Source organism: Suricata suricatta, chromosome 4, assembly GCF_006229205.1.
Source record: "Suricata suricatta isolate VVHF042 chromosome 4, meerkat_22Aug2017_6uvM2_HiC, whole genome shotgun sequence".
Taxonomy (NCBI): Eukaryota; Metazoa; Chordata; class Mammalia; order Carnivora; family Herpestidae; genus Suricata; species Suricata suricatta.
The window spans coordinates 126179093-126200732 of record NC_043703.1 but is presented as its reverse complement, the minus strand read 5'-3'; the positions used below and the strand labels follow the sequence as shown (position 1 = coordinate 126200732).

Below are 21640 nucleotides of genomic sequence, written 5' to 3'. Positions count from 1 at the left end.
GTTCCAGCCCCCACACGGGGCTATCTGCTGTCTGTGGGAGCTTACTTTAGATATTCTCTCCCCCACTCTCTCTCAAACATAAATAAACATTTTTTAAGTGTTACTTATGTAAACATATAATGGGTTTATTGTTTTTTAAATGAATCAATACATGTTTTAAACATTTCACAGCGTACATTTCCAATATGGTAAATGTGGAAAAATGAAACCCACATAAATAAAAGCTCTTTGGGGTTCTCGATAACGTGCAGCAGGGTACAAGTGTCCTGAGACCAAAACCATGTGAGAACCGCTGTTCTAGGAAGCCTTCCAGTGATGCAGTTGGGCAATGCCAGTGCAGAAAATAGATATTACAGTGCTAGTCAAGCCTCACCTCTCTAGGAATCCTCCCTGACCGACCACACTGTATGTACGCACTGGCCCAAGTCTACCTCCCCTCTGCAGTTGTGCGCTTCCCGTGTCCCAGCTGATTTCATCCCTCTGGTCCCTGGCAGGTACTGGAAGAGAGAATAAAGTAACTCGCACCCTCTCCCTATGCCGGGACAGTCCTTCCAGGTGGGTCCTCAACTCAGAGGTCAACCTCTCTGGGGAACAGTCTAACATTTGCACCCGCATCGCTCTTGTCTGGGAGCACCGCAGGGACACCACGACCTGGAGACACCTAATGGGCGCGGGAGGAGCCCAGAGAAGTTGCCAGAACTCCGAGACATCTTAAGGCTGAAAGCTTCGAGGGGCTTCGAGAGACTTCGGAACGCTTCGGCGGCGAGACAGGCCTGGCGACCGAAGCGAGGCAGGTCTGGGTCATCCTCGATACTCCTCGGCCACGGGGTACAATGAAGCCCACCGAGGCCTTTGCTCGCCCCTCCCTTTGCCGCCAAGCAGGGAGACGGCGCAGCCGGCCAAAGCTCTCCACGACAGTCGCGGCGCTTTGCGGCCAGCCGCGCGTCTGCTGATGTGTCGGGGAGGCGGGGCCTAGGGAAGTGATCCGTCGGGATGCTCCCTGCTCCAGCGCGCCTGCTGTGGCCGTCTTAGCTCCTTGCAGCCATGGCGGTGACTGCCGGGTCCGCGCGGGCCCCGTCGGACTCCCGTAAGCTCAGAGTCCTCCCCTGCGGCGCAGAGAGAGGGGCCCTGGTGTCAGAGGGGCGGGAGCGGTAGCACTGCCCTGTGAGACTCCGGAAAGGGGACCTCTGTTAGGTAGGGGGCTTGTAGAGAGAGATCGTAGTCCGAGGATTTAGGGTGACGATGGGCGCGAGAGGTTCTGGGGCATTGGAGGATCCAGAAGGAGGGGCTGCACTGCAAGGGTGTTTCGAGTACTTAGGAATCTGTGGCTGAACCTGTTAGGCAGAAACCCTGGGGCTGTTGGGGCCATGATTTCTATGATTTAGGGAGGAGCCGATTTTAAAGCACGTCCATCTCCACACCTGCACACGCACTTTCTCTGTTTGTTGTTTGCAGACAAAGTACAGAAAGACAAGGCTGGACAGACTTCAGGGCCCAGGCAGGGCAGCGGAATGGGGAAACTCTTGGGTTTTGAGTGGACAGATGTTTCCGGCTGGGGGAGGCTGGTGACCCTGCTGAATCGACCAACGGATCCTGCCAGCCTGGCTGTCTTCCGATTTCTCTTTGGTAAGTCGGGTTTCTAGGAGGGGCCCGTGTGTGCTGGGTGGGAGAATAACAATCCTCCTTTGTGCATTTCTTCGTTACTTACTTAATGATTTGCCTCCCTTTTCCTCAGAGCTGAAGATACTGATACGTGGAAGAGATCTTTGTGGAGTTTAGGATCAAATCCAGCTTTGTCTCCTCTGATTAGGGTTTGGAGGCCAGAAATGCTTTGATCTGAGGTCATAGGAAATATAGAGGCAGAGGAACAGAGACCCGTTTTGCTTGTGGCCTAAAGTTGCCCAGTAACTATACTAAGGACTAGACCTCAGAGAAATGGCTAGGTGACTGGGCAGACATTTTGGCTGTGACTCCCGAATCCAGTTTCCTAACTCATAGGCCAGAACATGTGTGCTTGGAATGGGTTACAGATGTGCTGAGATACCCATCCCTTAGCCCAGTGGTTCTCAACTGGTGGCGGTTTTGCTGGCCAGGGGACATTTGGCAATGTCTGTAGGCATTTTTATTTGTCACAACTCGAGGGAAGAAGTAGTAGTTGGCTACTTAGGAGTCAGGGATGCTGTGACCTATGGTGCAAATAATTAACCAGCCTAAAATGTGATTGCCCTGAGGTTGAGAAACCCTGCCTAAACTGGAACTGGCCTCCTGACCTGAGTAGCTGCTTCTGTTTGCTTAGTGTGTAAGCCAAGTGCTGTGTCCCAAGTGTGCTAGGAGGTGGAAAAGATTGAGAAGCACCACCCTAGAACACTTTCTGTGCCTCGTAGCTCAGACTTTAAGTGATCAAAACCCAAACAGTGTTTATAGCATTTTGTACACTTATTTAATCCTCGTCAGCCTGTAAAAGATGAGCCCCTTTCTCAAATAGGGAATGAGGCATCAGCTCACTGAGGAACAGTGGCCATCTGAGAGCACAAAACCGGCATCATGCCTAGCATGGAGTCGGCGCTCAGTAGTTATTGTTGAATGAATGAATAAGTGGCAGAGCCAGGGTTAGGCAAAAAGTCTGTCCCCAGAGCAGGGAGTTCTCCGCTCTATTCCAGTATGTTCCACCGCCTCCTTTGCTAAGGCCTAACGGCCCCTCCTCAACTACCTTCTCAGGGCTGATGATGGTGTTGGACATTCCCCAGGAGCGGGGGCTCAGCTCCCTGGACCGAAGATACCTGGATGGGCTGGAGGTGTGCCGCTTCCCCTTGCTGGATGCTCTGCAGCCACTACCACTTGACTGGATGTATCTTGTCTATACCGTCATGTTTCTGGGTGAGGGAAAGTGTGGGAGAGATGGGAGTATTACCTGGCCCACCTAAGACAAAGAAATACAAAGCATGCTGGTGAATGACCAAAGTCTTGGGTTCATTATTTCACTTCTGCTGCAATTCATGATTTCATCTTGCTAACCTGTGTGTCATCTGAGCTGTGACCCGATAAGTCTTTTTTAAAATTTTAAAGTAACGTTTAATTTTCATTTAGTTTTACCCGATTACAAAATGTCCTATGACTTTTCTTGATCCCACCCACAGCCTGTCTTAGGGGAGCTGGGCCTGTGGTGACCCTTTGACCTCTTAATTCTCTCCCCCACATATCCCAGGGGCGCTGGGCATGATGCTGGGCCTGTGCTACCGGATGAGCTGTGTGTTGTTCCTGCTGCCGTACTGGTATGTGTTTCTCCTGGACAAGACGTCGTGGAACAACCACTCCTATCTGTATGGTTTGTTGGCCTTTCAGCTGGCATTCACGGATGCAAACCACTACTGGTATGAGTCTAGCGGAAAGGGGGAGGGGTTGGCTGGGTCAGGATGGTTACCAGTCGTGGGCGCCCAGTGAGATCCTAGAATTTGCCCCAGCAAGCGTGTTTTCAACCATGCTTTGCAAAGTGTGGTCGCAGGGTCACACTTTGATTCGGATGAATTTGGGAGGGGGCCTGGGATGACAAAAGGCAAAATGGCTCCATTCCCAACCCTTCACTCTTTCCGTATATCCCCAGGTGCCTTGATCGATCTACTTCCTGTAATCCTCTTAGAAGAAGAGAAGACTAAAGCCAGACATAGATGTTTTCAGATACCTCAAGGGTGGTCATGTGGAAGAGGGAGCAGACTTACTCTGTGTGAGCCCAGGGGGGCAGAGTTAGAGCCAAGAGTAGCAGATGCTGTGAGGCAGAGTCATATGAGGAGAGGGCCCCCAGGGCTGCTTAGCAGTGCTGTCCTGGAAGGAGGCAACCCTCCCCCACCTCTGGCTTAGGTGACCCATCTTTGAGGGGAGGCGGTGAAGGGATCGGAGACAGGGTGGCAGGGCAGATGATCTCTAGGGATCCTCCCCATTAAGTGAAAGTAAATATGCAAATATGAAATATCAGGAAGATAGGTATAGGGACAAAACCTCAAATAGTAAGTTTGTTAGTGATTTATCAGTCATTAATTAATTTTCACTTGTTAATATAACATACAGATGCCCGTTTGATAAGCCTTTAAATCTGTTCCAAATAGCCAACTCTGATCATATAAAATTAAGACTCAGTTTTGACAGAATACTCCCAAAAAGTTTCATTTTTATCATTCTTACACAATTTGAAAAAATACCTATCCCTTCCTCAGGGATTTTTCCTCATTACAATGCCATGAGGTCCATAGTGCTATTCTATTTATGGATGAGGAAACTAAGGCAGAGGGAAGTAAAGGATTGGTCCAAGGTCACCCACCAGGCTAAGAGGCACGAGTGAGAATCCAGGTCTTCTTAACTATGTACTGCAGTGCTCTCAACTGCAAGTGTAAACTGCCCCTTTCCCAACTTCTCTGCTTATTCATTGTCTTGAAAACCTGCTTTGCCTCTGCCCCCCTAAAATACATTTAGTCTTAATATCTTGGGTATCTCGCCCAAGGTAATCTCTTAGCAGGTACCCTCCAGCCCTAGACCCTGGCATCTAGGTCTATGAAATGTCCGTTTGTCTTGGATTTTGGATTTTTTTTTTAAACTGCAGTATATATTCACATACACCTTTAGCTCTTCCAAACACTCTTCTCAAATTCTCACCTTTTCAAATTCAGTCATATTCTAGCACTGGGGTCCTTTCCCTGATTTGTTCCATCAGGACAAACTAATTTACTAACAACTAATGGTAAACACTGAACTCTTTGTTGTTGTAACTCACTAGTAAACATTTCTCTTATAACTGAATCACTGTTAAATTTGCTCATATAATTCTAAAAAGCCTCAGAATAGCCTGCAGGGCCCGAGAGGATATGGGGAGACATCCTGGGATAGGTTCTTACATTTAAAAAGGAGGATGGAAATGTGCTGGACTAAGCAGCTCTCCCTACTCCTTGCTTCCTTGGGGTAGGTCTGTGGACGGCCTGCTGAATGCCCGTAAGCGGAATGCCCACGTGCCCCTTTGGAACTACGCTGTCCTGCGGGGCCAGGTACAGGACTGGGGGACAGACGGAGGTGCTCTTTGATAGCCGCTGTCAGCGTGGCCAACCGGCTGCCAGACCGCACTGTACTCTGCCTCCCTCCATCTTCCCTTGCTTCCTTTTGCTGGAAAGCTAGGCTGCCTCTCCTGTTGTTTCCAGTCCCCTAGGCTCTGGGTTCTCTCATCTTGTCATAGAAAGAATAGAGCTTTATCCCTGGGAGATTAACATCTTCATGAGAGAGATATGCTTCATGTCTTTCTTTGGTACCTAACACTGTGCCTGGCATTGGTGGCATGTCAGTAAATACTTGTTGGATGAGTGACTCTCCCAGATGAGTGAATGGATCTAATCTTCCTTAGGCCCCTGAATTCAGATCAGAACTTGTGTTACTGCCAGTCATCTGTAGAAAACAAGGTTCCTTTTCTTGTTTGAACATTTGTTTTACATTTTGTGTTTGCAGATCTTCATTGTGTATTTCATCGCGGGTGTGAAAAAGCTGGACGCAGACTGGGTTGAAGGCTATTCCATGGAGTACCTGTCTCGGCACTGGCTCTTCAGTCCCTTCAAGTGAGTGGCAGTCAGGGCAGAGTTCTTTGAGGCACGGGTCCACAGCAGGTGACTCCCCTACCCCCCATCTGCAGTGATGCTTTGCCTGAATTTGCCACATGCTTTCCTCTGGCCACTCATCTTCCTACTCAGCCAAAGGCAGAGTCAGTGATACCAAAAGATCTAGGCCTACTTGCCCCTGGGAGACCTATGATACGGGTAAGGACAAAGGGAAAAAACTAAAAGAAGAGGAAAGTCAGGATGAAATGACATGGTGAATGAGTTGTGCTCCTGTCAGCTGCCATGGGTGGGGCCTTGTGTTGCCACCTGGCCTCTCCCTGGGATTCCTCAGCCAGTGTACACAGATGGACAGTCAGCATCCCTGCCCTGTCAAAGTCACTGTTGCCAACTCTTTAGAAAACAGAGGTGTGCCTCTCTTGATTTCTCCTTTCCTCCAGTTTTGTCTTGGCTCGTGTTTTGCTTTGTTCTCTTTCTTCTTTCCTGTTCTTTCCTGGTTCCAAAAATTTGACTTCATTATGTTAGGCATTGACTATTTATTTAGTTAGTTTAGTTATTTATTTTGAGAGAGAGAGAGTGAGTGCACACGCAGGAGGGGCAGGAAGAGAAGAAGGGAGAGAAAAATCCCAAACAGGCTGTGCCCTTTCAGTGTAGAACGCAGTGCAGGGCTCGAACTCACAGACTGGGGGATCATGACCTGAGCTGAAATCAAGAGTTGGATGGTTTAATCCACTGAGCCCCCCAGGTGCCCTAGTCAGCCATTCACTTTTTAAATTTTTCTTTCTTTCCTTCTTTCTTTCATTCGTTCTTTCATTCTTTCTTTCTTTCCTTTCTTTCTCTCTCTCTCTCTCCCTCCTTCTTTAACATTTTTTTAAATGTTTTATTTATTTTTGAGAGAGAGAGAGAGACAGTGTGAGCAGGGGAGGGTCAGAGAGAGAGGGAGACACAGAATCTGAAGACAGGCTCCAGAATCTGAGCTGTCAGCACAGAGCCCAATGTGGGGCTCAAACCCACGAACTGTGAGATCATGACCTGAGCCAAAGTCGGACGCTTAACTGACTGAGCCACCCAGGCGCCCCCCTCCCTTCCTTTTTAAATATTTATCTTCTGACACAATGAGCTGGAGAGGAAGGACAGAGAGAAGGAGACAAAGAATCAGAAGCAGGCTCTGCGCTAGAGCCCATGTAGGGCTGGAACTCATGAACTGCGAGACAATGACCTGAGCTGAAATCGGACTCTTAACTAAGTGAGGCACCCAGGCACCCCAGTTTCTTTTCATTTATAAACTCCATGAGGAATCTACTGCCAGGGCTCCTGGGTGGTTCAGTCAGTTAAGCATCAGATTTTGGCTCAGGTCATGGTCTCATGGTTTGTACGTTGAAGCCTGTATTGAGCTCTGTGCTGACAGCTCAGAGTCTGGAGCCTGCTTTGGATTCTGTGTCTCCCTCTCTCTCTGCCCTCTGCCCCCTGCCCCTACCCCACTCATTCTGTCTCCATCTCTCTCTCTCAAAAATAAACATTAAAAAAAAAAGAACCTACTCCTCCAAACACACTCACCTCTCAATCAAATTGGCTCTGTGAAATCTGCCCTTATTACATAGGGCATGTTGAAAAAAAATTGAATACCTAAAGTGTGTGGAAATGGAAAGGGGTTGGAAACTCTACCATAGGGTGTCTTTGTGCAGAGTTCTACCCGCCTGCTATGGTACGTCCTTTGGCAAGGACAGGGTGGCAGAGGTACATTTGCTGCGATTGTGCTATGAATGCTGGGTTCTCCGGTAGGCTAGTGCCTGACCTTTGTCCCTCGTGTCTACAGACTAGTATTGTCCGAGGAGATGACCAGTCTGCTAGTGGTGCACTGGTGCGGACTGCTGCTCGACCTCTCAGCTGGTTTCCTGCTCTTCTTTGATGCCTCGAGGCCAATTGGCCTCCTCTTCGTGTCCTACTTCCACTGCATGAATTCCCAGCTTTTCAGCATTGGTCAGTACCTGTGGTCTGGTAGGAGACGGGAAGCCGCTGGTTTGCGGGGAGGGACTGGCCAGAGACATTGTCTGGGAGTGGGAGATGGCGATGGGAACTGGAGTTAAACTGAGCCAGATGTAGCCATCGGAAAATGGCGATAAACAGGAGGATAGGACTGGGGCCTCTGGGCTCAGTGTGTTGTGTAAGAAGGAATCTCAGGGATGTAAGAACCCTCAAGTTAAGAACTTCTTTCATCACAAGTGGGAGAGGCTTCCTAGAGGAGGGGGCTTGAGGGGATTACCCACGTTCCCCCCAACCAAACTCCTGAAACTCTTATTTTCTCCCTACTTTCCTAGGTATGTTCCCCTACGTCATGCTCGCCAGCAGCCCCCTCTTCTGCTCCCCTGAGTGGCCCCGGAAGCTAGTATCTCACTTCCCTGAAAGGCTGCAAGAGCTGCTGCCCCTCAAGGCTGCCCCTCAGCCCAGTGTGTCCTGCGTGTATAAGAGGAGCCGAGCCAAAGGTGGCCAGAAGCCAGGGCTGCGCCATCAGCTGGGCGCCGCCTTCACCCTGCTCTACCTCCTGGAGCAGCTCTTCCTGCCCTATTCTCATTTCCTCACCCAGGTATGCGTGGGCTGGGGCTTAGGTTGGGAAGTGGCAGGGGTCACAGCGTTAAGGGAGTGTGGGGCTGTGTCGGTTCAGAATGGGGTTGGGATGAGACCTGTCAGGCTGATCGCCTCTGCCCTGCTTTTTCAGGGCTATAACAACTGGACGAATGGGCTGTATGGCTATTCCTGGGACATGATGGTACACTCACGCTCCCACCAGCACGTGAAGATCACCTACCGGGATGGCCGCACTGGCGAGCTGGGCTACCTTAACCCCGGGGTGAGATGTCTGATGCTGACAGCTTACTGTTCTTCAGAGCTCCCTTGAGCATGGGGTCTGATTTGGTCCTAAATGTAAATATAAAACAAAGTTAGGCCCACTCTGCCCACTCTGTCCTCTCAGGAGCCAGGCTGACCCTTCTTTAGTGTAAGTTCAAATAGGGCAGTGTCATTTGCATCCTTTGAATTGAAATGAGATTTAGGAAAGGTAAGTATAAGAAGCCCAGCAATAAAAAATTCTTCCCCAGAGACAAGTTCAGGGCTTTTTTTTTCCTGGTCAAAACAGGCACCGGACAGGGCTGTCTTAGTGCCGCTGGCAGTGCATGACCTCTCTGGGAGATTGATGATGACGAGGTTAGACTAACGTCGGGGTTTGGGGCAGGTATTCACACAGAGCCGGCGATGGAAGGATCACGCGGACATGCTGAAGCAATATGCTACTTGCCTGAGCCGACTGCTTCCCAAGTACAATGTCACGGAGCCCCAGATTTACTTTGATATTTGGGTCTCCATCAATGACCGCTTCCAGCAGAGGTGGGCAAGGGGAACAGAGAAGGGGAAAAACGAAGTCCCACTCCTTTTGCCAAGATGAATAGCCCATGTTCCCCAGTGTTGTCTTGCTTGAAAAGCTGTCTGTCCTCTGGTGCATGTCCCTGTTGACCTGGTGGTGGGCATAGCTGATTGCTTCCAGCAGGGGGCACCATCAACCAGAAGAAAAGGTAACTGACTTGGGCTTTTTGTTTTGTTGTTTTTAGAGGCTGTTAAGACAATTTTCCTCAGGTGGCCACTAACCCCCATTCTTCCCAGTGCTCCAGAATCTCTCTCTCTCTCTGCCCTAGACTGTCAATAATATGCTAACATAAGCCATTTCTTCTATTTGGAAACCCTGTTCACTCTATCTGGGAACAGTGATGAAGGGAACAGAAACCAGAAACTCTGGTGGGTGGGTGCTGTGGTCTCTTTAGAACATGGTTTTCTTTCCTAAGGATTTTTGACCCTCGTGTGGACATCGTGCAGGCCGCCTGGTCTCCCTTCCAGCGCACCCCTTGGCTACAGCCGCTGCTGATGGACCTATCTCCCTGGAGGACCAAGTTACAGGAAATCAAGAGCAGCCTGGACAACCACACTGAGGTGGTTTTCATTGCAGATTTCCCTGGTATGGAGGAAAGCAGAGAACCTCTGCTGTTTTTCCTTGTGGCTTCCTTGGCCAGGGGCATTCCTGATGGGAGGAATGTTCTGGAGACCTGAAGGGTGGTAGTGGTAAAGGGAATGATTTCATCTTCCATGGGGTGAGCTGGGGAACTTTGTTGCCCCTGGCAGGGCTGCACCTGGAGAATTTTGTCAGTGAAGACCTGGGCAACACTAGCATTCAGCTGCTGCAGGGGGAGGTGATTGTGGAGCTGGTGGCAGAACAAAAGAATCAGACTCTTCAGGAGGGAGAGAAAATGCAGGTATTTTGCTGGAATTAACAATGGCAGAAAAGTTTAGATGAGCGGAGTTAATTTACTATGGATGCCAAAGTGGGGGCTCAAAAAGCAGGAGCCCCCAGGGATGTGAATAGCCTGATCCAGGATTCTAGAAGTCAGTTCCTTTGGACTCCAAAACACAATGAGAAGAAAGATGCCTAGGCTGGGGGTGGGGAGGGAGAAGGGGGGTGGATTGGGGGCTGGCGTGTAGGAAGCTCATAGGCCACCCGGAAAGGTTAGAGAGTGAAATATGTCCATTTCTTTTCCCTTGTCAGTTGCCCGCTGGTGAGTACCATAAGGTGTATACGACGTCACCCAGTCCTTCCTGCTACATGTACATCTATGTCAACACTACGGAGCTTGCACTGGAGCAGGACATGGCATATCTGCAAGAACTAAAGGAGAAGGTGGAGAATGGAACCGGTGAGTGTATGAAGAGTTGGGCTAAGAGAGTACCTGGTTACAAGTCAGGGTTATGAATGAGGATCTAGCCATTAAAGAGTGAACCTGTAGTTTCCGGCTGGTGAGCGTTCTAAAAGAGAATGATCTCAGTGACTCCTCTTCTTGCCATCTTCTGGACAGAAATGGGGCCTCTACCTCCAGAACTGCAACCTCTGCTGGAAGGGGAAGTGAAAGGAGGCCCTGAGCCAACACCTCTGGTTCAGACTTTTCTTAGACGCCAGCGAAGGCTCCAAGAGCTTGAACGCCGGAGAAATACCCCTTTCCGTGAGCGGCTCTTCCGCTTCTTGCTACGGAAGCTCTATATCTTTCGCCGCAGGTGAGTTATACTGACAACAGTACTGGTCATTGCCATCAGATGTTTGCAAGTTGGGTAACTTCTCTGGTGAAGGTAACAGGTAGGACTATCCCAAGAAAGGACAGTCTAGTATTAAATATCTTTTTCCCTCTCCATTCTTTTCTCCCTGATGTAATGGAAAACTAAATGATCTGCATCTGATGGCCTGCTGTCTTGTTCTGCCTCAGCTCACCACTAGCCTCCTTGTGGGTTATCCCTGCTGCACTCTGGAATCCTTTACTGGACCATATAAGGAGCAGTGTGCCCTTCCAGCTGGGATGGGTGGGTCACTGGGCGGGAGATTTTCACTTACGCCTGAGAGAAGTAGGACCAGGTGGCCACAAGGGGTTCAGCAGGAATTCCTGTGTAGAAACAGGAGTTTGGACTAGGTGGTCTTTTCCCTCTTTTTCAGCTTCCTGATGACTTGTATCTCACTGCGAAATCTGGTATTAGGCCGCCCTTCCCTGGAGCAGCTGGCCCAAGAGGTGACTTACGCAAACTTGCGACCCTTTGAGCCAGTTGGAGAGTCAAGTCATTCAAACACAGATTCTTCAAATTCTAATCCTCCTGAGCCAAATTCTGACCTTGTGCACTCAGAGTTCTAAGGGGGGTCAGATGTGCAGGGTACAGATGTGGGAGCAGCCAATCAGAGAACCATCAATGTATGCATTGGAAATGTGAAGAAATTGATATTTTGTATATTTTTCTCCATAGTTCTTTTAAATTCAGAGAGGATATCTTACAGGAGCCAAGAAAGTGAAGCAAGGTTAAGATTGATCAATTCAAGGCTGAGAGGCTAGGAGGGGTTTAAAAGCATTCTAGGATCAAGGGCTAAGAGTCTGGTTTAAAGTGACCAACTCCTTGGGGAAAGAGATTTATGTGCCATGGTAACAATAATGCCAAACTATTTTCAAGTACTTGTTATATGCTAGGCACTGTGTGAAACATGGTACCTTCATTATTGCATTTAGCTCTTAGTGGCCAGTAGCCCCCTATTTTACAGTTGGAGAAAGTAAGATTCAGAGATAATATAATTTCAAAGACAACCTCCATAAGAGATGTATTGATGGTTTGAATCTTGTCTGTTCAACTTCAGGTCCCATACCCTGCCTCTTGTAATTTGCAGAATCACGGACAATAACTATGAAATAGTGTTAGCTTAAAACTTGTCTTGTTAATTACAGGTAAGATTAGGATGGCGATCAAGTTCTAAATGCACAGAGTAACTTTCTCCCTACTGTTGTGGTTCCTTCATTGTTCCTATTATAGCCAGTTAAGTTTTTCAGTAGTACTTATGAGAATAGATAGGACCAAGTTAAATAAGGAAATTTAGATGACTGGCACTAGCTCTCTCAAAAATAAGCTTAATATTTAGCATTATTCTAGCCTTTTGTGAGCAGAAAGTGATGTAAAGAAAGAATTAACCAAACTGATGAGACTAGGGCATGTTAACAGTTAATTTGTAGGCTTCAAAGTACAGGGTGATTCAGGAGGCACCTCAGTTCCTTGAAAACTCAAAAGCCTGGCATTGGGCTAGAAGTAAGAATGCATAGAGAAAAGAGGGGGAAAAAGGCCTCTGCTCTGGGTGTTCATGGTCTCACAGCAAAGACTGTCATGGCAGTATATTGGCAGTCACAGTAACTTTGATAAAGGATTGCATCTCTGTTTTCAGGCTTTGTTTCCATGCCCCGCCCTACCCCACTGCCTTGGATAGTGGTCTCAGGGATCTTTGTAGGCAGTTGCCTTCTCACTATACACACTTGGGACGATAATGTCCTCTCCAGTGGCTTCCACTGATGCTGCTGCTTACATTTCTTTCCTGTGCCCTACACCTATATATTTAACACACTCCATCTGGATATCCCACAAACCTTTCAAACTCTCTCCTAAACAACTCAGACCTCGTTATTAGTGAATGGCAACTGCATTTTATTGAACAAGCCACCTGAATCAGCCTGGATTCTTCCTTTTTTCTCACATTTCTTAAATTTCAAGTCATCAACTTTACCTCTTCAATCTATTCCTACTACCTCTGTGTTCTAATCTAGTTGGAGATAGACCAGATACAGTTGTGCAGGTTGGGCCTGAATATGGGTGTCCCACTGAGGCCAAGTGGAACCTCTTACTCCTCAGCTGGCAGTAACTGTGCCACATGGTATCCTGATCACTTGGGAAGGACAGCGTGGGGAACCACTGGTTTTCAATAGTTTTGCAGATCTCAGTGATACAGTGTACCTTGGCACAGTGTCCTTTTGAAGTTCAGCTATTTTCTCTCCCCTGCAAACCCCCAACCCCCTGCCCGTTCTGTGACTAAGGAACTCTATTTGGGGAAGGGACTCAACAGTTAGTTGTAATATAGGCAAGGATGCTACTATCCCCAAACTTCGTGCACCACCTCTTCCCAATGAAAATGTTGGGGTGGTGGAGAGAATAGGTGGTCACCTTAATACTGTTTAAGAACCATCTTAAAACTGTTTTTTAAGATTTCACTAGAAATCAGGCTCTGTGCAGCTGTTATGGAAATGGGCTATCAATGTCCTTTTCACCAGGCTTTAGTTTTTCTATTTCATTCTACTCCCAGCTTTTGGCTCTTTTGTCCCTAACCAAGTTGTTCCTTTAAACTTTGTATAAAGTCCAGTACAGATTTGTTTAACCTACACATTTGACCTTTCTCCCCATACCATATTCATGCTTCTTCAACCATTTATAATCACCATCACCCCATTTTACCCCTTTGCTTCTACACTTCTCCATGGTCTGGTTACGATTTCTTCACCTTCATTTTTTAATTTTTTCCCATTCGGTAGAGGCAAATACTGAACCTAGCCTTAATTTCCCTAGTGCTGTCCCACAAGCCTATAGGCATCCAGCACATCGCTATGCCCTTTATTTGGTCAGAATTGTTACTGGTCTCGACAGAGCTTTTTGAGACTTTCAATACTAGGACTTAACCTTGCCTCCCCCTCCAATACAGTTACATTTAAGCCTCTAAATAGGTGTAATCAAGCATTCTCTGGTGTAAATCTGTGTCAAGTGGCTCTGGTCTCTACTTTTAGCTCCTAGTTAAAAAGGGATGCTTCAAGTTCTGTTGCAAACCTCTACAAACTACCAAATTTAGAATAAGGGTTTTAGAAACTTGTAATAGCACCTTCACTATTTCTATATTCAGTTTTTCACATTAGCTTACTTATTCTAGCTCATAAGCCAATTGTGCCACATACTCAACCTGTAACTTTCAGCCTTTAACAGCTGTTTATAATAAAGGGATTAATACTTCAGGCATAATAAACTCACTCCCCTCATTGGAAAGATGAAAAGTAATGGGTTTAAATTCTCAAGACCAATTGTAAAGCTACCATTCCCTTTGTTTTTCTATGCCCATAATCTCGGACAATTTTAAAATGCTACTGGCAGTTGAGTGCCTGCTACACAGTAAGGACAGGCAGATTTTGGCCACTGCATCAGCCAAAAAAGGTAGTGCTAGCCAGATAAGATCTTGGGGGAGGTTTTTCTTAGTGCTACAAATAGGATTTACAAACCTATTAAAATGCCTGCAGTCCTGGATGAAGGGGTTTGAGGTGATTTCCCTGAACCATGGGAAGTATTACAATTATTTAGGGGTAGGGAGTATGTTCTCAGGTCATGTTCAAAGAATAATGGACACAATTAAGGTAGAACCTAGCATTTTATTTAGATCTTCATTAAACTGTTGGAATTGAGAACCAGACATACGTAATAAACCTCCAAAAATAGATCCTGAAAGGCACTTTCTGCTTAGGGCAAGCAGTCATGGAATAAGCATGTAAACAAGCTGGCTTCTCTGTACCACACCAGCCAAGTCAGCTTTCTCCATGGCCAGCCGCACCAGCTCTGCCCTCCCTTCTGTTAACACCAGCCAGACCCCCTGTAGGTCTAACCCAAGGTTTTTCTGTAGGACACCTTGGCCTACCTGGGAATGCTGGAAACATGTTGTTAAAGGAATCATGGTGTTGAGGAAAAAAAAAAAAATCTTTTAAAAGCTGCCATCTGAGGTGATGGCTTCTCTGTACTTACGCCATACCCCAGAATACAATAAATAAGCAATTAGAAAATGTTCAAGTATGAAGGGATTTCCTCCTCCCCGCCAAAAGCACTGCTCTCTGAAGGAAGCTGGTTTCTCTGTAGCTACACCAGCTGTTCAGAAAGCTCATTGGACCTGGTTTTGAAAATAAAACAAAGTTAAAACCCTGGGAGGAATTATTGTGCAGTGTGGATTACTCAGTCTTTCTTATAAAGAAAAAAAAAAAGTTATCTGGTACCAAAGTGTGCAACCTACAGACCCTCAGGTACTGCCCTGTGACTTCTCTGTATGACATCACAAGGGTGCCAAGTGCCTGTTTTTCTAGAGCTAGGAGTTGGTGGTTTGGCTAGTGCTGAAACCATGCATAGGATTGGTTTACTAAATAAAAACCTTATTACGTACGTCCTCCAAAAGACAGCTGGAAAGTGGAGAGATTTTGACTTGGTGCTATTTAAGAGATGGCAATTAAGAGCATAAGCACCAGGGAGATGGTTTAATGGTAACTGCCTTTTTTTTTTTTAAATGTCAGGCTAGAGCTCCAACTGGAACTTGCGTTACATGCAAGAATGATTGGATAGGGAACACTTCCTGACAAAGAGCTACATAATTAGAAATGGATCAAGTTATAGGGAAGATAAGGGAAGGCTTCACATTCTTAATAGAGCTCAAGACATTACAAATTCATGCTGACAGGGCTATGGCATTGCCAGACAGAGGCTATAATGGAACTACAAGTACTTTACGTGCACATTACAGGACATTTCCAGCATTTGGTGGGAAAGTCAATGCAATTAGGATTTTAGAAGGTTGGGTGATAGGGCACAAAGGTTCAATTTCAAAGCATTATTACTACAGTGTTGGTTTGTTTCTAGGCAGTTACATGGATCACCTATGCTCACTAAATTCATTATAATGGTGAACAAAACACCTAGGGACAGAATAGCAAGCCCAACTTAACATTCCCCACACAAGCTAAAATTCATGTCATTGACTAGAGTGACTGCAACCGATCAGGAGCTGAAAGAGGACAGGAAAAATTAGGAAGAAGGGCCCTTTCCCTCAGAGCTTGAAGGCTTCTCTGTAGCCTACGCCAACAAGTCTGGGGAAAAAAGGCTAACACTTTCAATATTTAAGCTTTTTGGGCACTTCCCATGGGAAGCTGTCCCTACCAAAGTGGCCATAGGCTGCAGTCCTCTGATAAATTGGCTTCTTCAGATCCAGATCCCTGGAATATACAAGTCCGTAACTTAATATGTAGCATTCAATTAAAATGAAGCAAAACAATCAGCAAGACTCATTTTCAAGAGTTCTGGCAAATGAGTTCAGTTCTCTGGGGTTTGCTAGGAAAAAAGTTTGTGGCAGAAGAGTTTATTACTTCCCCTGGTGTCCAAACTCCTCGCACAGTCCTTATTAGTAACTATAGTTCTTGTTTTTCCATCCTTGGCTCAACAAATACGAAAATTTGTCATTATTCTGAGAAATTCCAAATGTCAAAAAGCTCATCTGAGATCATGGCATACTTACCAAGGTCCCATGCCCAAGCCCTGTTTATTTTCTTTACAGCAGCCTTGAATATCCCCACTTATCTTTACTAATTTAAGTGAAACAAACATCCTTAGATAACATGAGCACAGAGCCCCATATCAAATGTGAAAGACTTTTCTAGGGTGGTCAATCTAAGCCATGGAACACCGTAATTTCAGATTTTTCTTAATATAAGCCTTTACTAATGGCAATTTAGAAGATAACATCAACAGTCCTAATTAAAAGGTTTCCCCACTTGGAGTCTTCACATCTACCTTTACCTTCTCTGATTTAAACAGATCGCAAATACACACACACACACACACACACACACACACACACACCCTCATTTTTCACTAATAGGCTTTACCATCTTTACCTGACAATGACCCCAGGACGGAGGTCAAAATTCTTCTTCACAATCTCTAATAATTCTCTCTCACTCTTCTGAGAGGTGCCATAATGGAAAATGGAGATAGACAATGGATGAGAAACTCCAATAGCATAAGAGACCTAAAAAGATTCAAATGTCATAAAAGTCAGTGATTGAGAGACCCACACATTTGTACAATACGTGGGTATTTAAGAAAAACACCAATAACTACACTAAACCCCCTCCCACTAGCATGCCTTCTAATCACTCCAATTATTTAAGAAAATATATACCTGCACAAGAACCCTTCTGCACAGACCTCCTTTAACAAGGGATTTTGCCACCCAACGAGCAGCATAAGCAGCTGAACGGTCCACCTTGGTATAATCCTTTCCTGAAAAGGCACCTCCTCCATGAGCTCCCCAACCACCGTAAGTGTCCACAATAATTTTCCGGCCAGTCAAACCAGCATCACCCTGAAAATAAGGGATTTAAGTCACTTTATGCCTAATCCTTTCCAATAAATGGTTCTAGATCAAGTTTGTAAAATACCTACTCTGTATTACTCAACATCCTCAGAAGATTCACATGCAGACTCTGACAGTAGCCAAATTTGCAACTAACCATTACAGGAAATCCAAGAAAGTAAATGGAATTGAACTGCAAGACCTTACCTGAGGCCCACCAATAACAAATCTGCCACTTGGCTGTAGATGATAGATTGTATCCTCATCAAGATATCTTGCAGGTACAACAGCTTTGATGACCTTCTCCTTTAGGGAATCCCTCATCTCATCAAGACAAACTTCTTCATCATGCTGAACAGATATAACTATTGTGTGGACTCTGATGGGAAGCACAGCACCTCGATCCTGCATGTACTGCACAGTCACCTTGAAGGCAAAGCAGATGATCAGAACATCAGTTTATTAGACAGCTTTGCCTTGCTTGGTTCTCCATCCTAAGTTACTATACAACAAGAGATAGTCTTTAGCTAGCTTTAAATATTACTGATGTTCTGTGCTAATGCAGTATGTGTAATCTAGCTTTTATGTTCATCACTTACTTGAGTTTTAGAATCTGGGCGTAACCAAGGCAAAGTCCCATTGCGGCGTAGTTCAGCTAGTTTGGCATTGAGCTTGTGTGCTAAGACAATAGTTAAAGGCATACATTCCTCAGTTTCATCAGTGGCATAACCAAACATCAAACCCTAAAAAAGAAAAAGAGTCCATGTGTTCAATCAAAGCTTCACAATTTCATGTTAGAAGAGATGCAAATAGAAACTATTGAGCTACCTGGTCTCCTGCACCAATGTCTTCCTCATTCCGGTCAAGATGAACACCTTGGGCAATATCTGGTGACTGCTGCTCCAAGGCTACCAGCACATTACAAGTCTTGTAATCAAACCCTACAATAAAACAATATCTTGTTTAAGAAAAAAAGAAAAATAAGACCATAACAATACCTATGCCTTCTATTTACAACAGTTATCTGGAATTTTAACTGCTACTGAAGAAATCAAATACAGGTATCCTCCCAATTTTTGCAAGTTAGTGTTTCACCACTTCACTTTGAGGAAAAGACCTACACCAGTACTTGTTTTCACTAACCAGAAGAAATCTGAAGACAATTTCTGCTTTTACAAAAAAAGCTGCTACTGTACTAATGTAGGTCTATTGTAAAAGTGAAGCCTTGCTTTCCATCATTTGGGGTTTTAAGTTTCAAAAAATTGTGTTTTTGGACAGTAGAGTAAACCTGTATACCCAAAACTTAGTACTCTGAGAGAATAGAATAGGGCTGGAACAAAAGGGATAGAAAAGTTGTACAACTGGAATTAAAGGTTAGCAGGAACATTCTACAAGAGCTAGAGGGGCACCTGACTCGGTTGAACATCCAACTTGATTTCTCCCCCGCCCCTCACTCTTGATTTCTGCTCAGGCCACGCCCTCACGTGGAATCAAGCCCCAAGTCAGACTCTGCACCGAGAGCAAGGAGTCTGCTTGGGATTATCTCTCGCCCTCCTGTTGGCACGCATTCAGTCTCTCTCAAAATAAATAGACTTTAAAGTAAAAAAGTCAGAGAAAGTTAAAAGTATCTGGAAAAATGAGCTTAGAAAAGCAACTCATTAAAACACACCTTTGGAAGAATCATCATATCCAATGTGTTTAATGGTTTCACGAACCACTTTCTGATAATCAACAGCAGCTCTAGACGTAATCTCCCCAGCAAGAAGGATCATTCCAGTTTTAGCAACAGTTTCTAATAAAAGAGAAATTCACCATAAATACCACTCCTAAAACATCATTTTCATGAGATTACCTTTTCATCAGTTGATAAGCAGTGTTTAGAACCTACCACAAGCCACTTTGGCATCAGGGTCCTGCTGAAGGTGGGCATCCAGGACAGCATCGCTGATCTGGTCACAAATCTTATCTGGGAAAAAAAATTTCTGGCTCAATTTATCTCATGGTCAATAGACAATCTCATTGTCATGCCTTATGTTGTGGTGAAACCTACAACATAAAAATTACCAATTTAACGATTTTCAAGCATACAATTCACTGGCATTCCAAGGACAGAGATCTATAACTGCTGCCTAAATAGAGCACTGCTTTACCAGAAATCTTTTGCCTGAAGAATCAATGCTGAATACTACATGTTACTTGAAAACTTGATACCATAGTCTTAATATAGCTGCACCAAAAGCTCACCAGTTCAGATTAGCCAGCAGGATACCCAGCACGTTTAATATATTTAAATTCACTATGATACATACACTTTACACCTTAAGACTATCCCATCTCAAAAGTATTAGACATTTTGGAAAATTACATTTCCAGACAAAAGATTTCCACTGTTAAACAGAGTAGCCACATACTGAAGTTAATCAAATTGAAAAGGAGTGTATCAAATCCAAAAGCAAAGCTGGGAAACATTTTGATTCCGCCAAAAAAGTAGTCCAGGAACATGAGCTGAATAGACTGGGAAATGTCCAATGTGTTCTGAAGCCTTGTTTCTTCCCCCACTATATTCTCATTTATTAAAAACTGATAGAACAGAAATCTTTCGCCCAGAGAGGTCACTCTCCTGAATTTTCTACAATCATCCGGGACAATTACAGCAAAATGCATATTGCAGTCAAATCAGAAGCTCAGACTTAATTTACAAACTGCTATCTATAAACGCCTGTGACTTAAATGATTAAATTAAAAGGCGGGCCAAATACCTGTGAAATTCTCAAAACTGAGGGAAGGTGGTAACCCACACCAGAACACCTGACCTTCACTCATCAGGATCTTGGGGTCTGCCCTCTCTCCTATACCACTAGGCTGCTCGTGGGATTTCATCATAGGCACTGTAGACTTACATAGAGAAAAAAGGATGTTTAAAGCCATTAGACTAGATTACCAGGTCATTGTGGTCATCCTAAAAAAAAGGTAGAACCTCTAGATAAAAAACTGATCTTTACCAGACTGGAATCGAAAGTTCCTTGAAATTGCTTCACTCGTTCACGTGTAAACTGATCTCCATAATGGCGGACTAGTGGACAAAGCCCAGAGGAGGAGACGTTCGGAAAACCCTGCCTAACGGTAAAGCACCAAAGATTTTAAAGGGAAATCCACAAGGGCAGCTTACACTGAATTCAGGCTTCCAATCCTTTTCAAACCTGGTCCAAATAAGGCAGGCCTTCCCCAACCCGCGCTATATTTAGTTGGAGGCTGTCACCTTGACGGCAAGGCCATATACTGCTGGCGGGCCTGTCCGTACTCTCGTGTACCGTCACTACCCACGGCAAGGAATTAGCAGACTCGGCAGAGCCCCCCGCTCCGCACGCCCCGAGCGCTCAGCGCGCCCGACGGCTCCCCCTCGCCCAGATGCCACATGCGGCAAACACGTGGTTGCGGCTGCAATGCGGGGCGCGCGCTCCCGAGGGCCGGCCGCGAGCACTCGGGGCCGGTCGCCCACTCGAGGTCTTTCAGACGGCAGGGCGGAGATGAGGAAATAGTGCCCTCCCCGGGTAGAGCACAGCTGTCCTGGCCGCCGCCCTTCTCGTTTTCTAGAATCTTCCGCACGCCGAGGCGCGCGGCCGGATGGGAAAGGAGGGGAGAAGAGGACAGGGGAGGAAGGGGGAGGGGAGCGGCGGCCACGCGCTCGGCACCGGCGGCGCCACGAGGAAGGCGCGCGGCCGCCGCTCTTTCCACCGCCCGGCGGGGGAAGGCAAGTAGCGCGGGCACCATCGCCGGCCTGAACGGCCGGCCGAGCCCGGCCCTGCCCACGCCCCGCCCCTCCCTTCCCTCCAGGGCCCGTCACCTCACCTGGGTGGCCTTCCCCCACAGACTCTGAGGTGAAGAGGAACGTGCCCTCCTCGATGAACGCCTCGTGAAAGCCGTTGAGCTGCCCGTTCATGGTGGTGTTTTTAGCGGTGAGTGTTAAGTGGCGTTGAGGAAAAAGGGAGCGGCGAGGCGGCGACTGCGAAACGCACCAGAAGAAGACCGTACCAGCCGGCTCGGGCGGGCGACGCGGAGTGAACGAAGCGGCGGGCGGCGCGGCCCAGTATTTATACACAGCGCCCGCGCGCGCCCGGCCTGGGCCCCGCCCCTCGGCGCCGCGCGCCACTGCGCCACTCGCGCGGGGGTAGGCAGAAGGGGCGGGGCGCGGACCTGGAGCTCGGGCTGAACCACTCTGCGAGGCAGGTGGGGAGGCGAAGGTAACGCTCCCCTCTTACGAATATTTAGTTATCTTAAGCACTAATAACAAGGAATAGGTGGCAATACGAGTATTCTGGGTGCTCCTACCCTTCCATTTTCGAAGTGGGAGGAAAACTGACGTGGACTTTATGGGCCCGTTCCCCTTGCTGTGACATGGCACCTCCCTTCAGACCGTTGACCGGGCTATCTGGCCGCGAGGTCGCGTCCCCCAGCGGTGACGGCGAGAATTGGCGGAGGTTTTGTCCTCAAGCTATGCCTCAGGGTCTTTCCGGCCGCCCCG

At 46.7% G+C, this 21640-nt stretch overlaps 2 protein-coding genes and 1 long non-coding RNA gene across 3 annotated transcripts; 1 reads left to right on the top strand and 2 right to left on the bottom strand.

Moving 5' to 3' along the window:
- The first annotated feature begins 956 nt into the window (after positions 1–956).
- On the top strand, positions 957–13972 carry GGCX (gamma-glutamyl carboxylase). The gene is made up of 15 exons (XM_029937715.1): positions 957–1087; positions 1456–1626; positions 2719–2877; positions 3206–3371; positions 4952–5030; positions 5482–5588; positions 7402–7565; positions 7904–8169; positions 8302–8433; positions 8815–8966; positions 9419–9588; positions 9753–9883; positions 10174–10321; positions 10481–10676; positions 11107–13972. Exons 1-15 carry the CDS (start codon positions 1045–1047, stop codon positions 11297–11299), a joined length of 2277 nt encoding a protein of 758 aa, XP_029793575.1. The 5' UTR covers positions 957–1044; the 3' UTR covers positions 11300–13972.
- Positions 6159–10418, bottom strand: LOC115290037. The gene is made up of 4 exons (XR_003907924.1): positions 10406–10418; positions 8392–8501; positions 7381–7580; positions 6159–6287 (listed from the first exon to the last, which is right to left on the bottom strand). It is a non-coding gene; the product is annotated as an uncharacterized LOC115290037 (long non-coding RNA).
- Positions 13973–14360: 388 nt separating the features above from the next.
- On the bottom strand, positions 14361–21192 carry MAT2A (methionine adenosyltransferase 2A). Its single transcript, XM_029937716.1, has 9 exons — positions 20968–21192; positions 19007–19084; positions 18788–18910; positions 17947–18059; positions 17718–17861; positions 17326–17544; positions 16945–17127; positions 16658–16791; positions 14361–15979 (listed from the first exon to the last, which is right to left on the bottom strand). Exons 1-9 carry the CDS (start codon positions 21056–21058, stop codon positions 15877–15879), a joined length of 1188 nt encoding a protein of 395 aa, XP_029793576.1. The 5' UTR covers positions 21059–21192; the 3' UTR covers positions 14361–15876.
- Positions 21193–21640: the final 448 nt, after the last annotated feature.

What these genes read in the sequence shown, in the direction of transcription:
- GGCX (XM_029937715.1), top strand. Translation starts at nt 1,045, where the DNA reads ATGGCGGTGACTGCCGGGTCCGCGCGGGCCCCGTCGGACTCCC. An exon ending in GCGGGCCCCGTCGGACTCCC is followed by an intron (nt 1,088 to 1,455) that starts GTAAGCTCAGAG and finishes TGTTGTTTGCAG; the next exon opens with ACAAAGTACAGAAAGACAAG. An exon ending in AATGACCGCTTCCAGCAGAG is followed by an intron (nt 8,967 to 9,418) that starts GTGGGCAAGGGG and finishes TTCTTTCCTAAG; the next exon opens with GATTTTTGACCCTCGTGTGG.
- MAT2A (XM_029937716.1), bottom strand. Translation starts at nt 21,058, where the DNA reads ATGAACGGGCAGCTCAACGGCTTTCACGAGGCGTTCATCGAGGAGGGC. An exon ending in ACATTGGTGCAGGAGACCAG is followed by an intron (nt 17,862 to 17,946) that starts GTAGCTCAATAG and finishes TTTCTTTTTTAG; the next exon opens with GGTTTGATGTTTGGTTATGC. An exon ending in TTGTTATTGGTGGGCCTCAG is followed by an intron (nt 17,128 to 17,325) that starts GTAAGGTCTTGC and finishes CCTTATTTTCAG; the next exon opens with GGTGATGCTGGTTTGACTGG.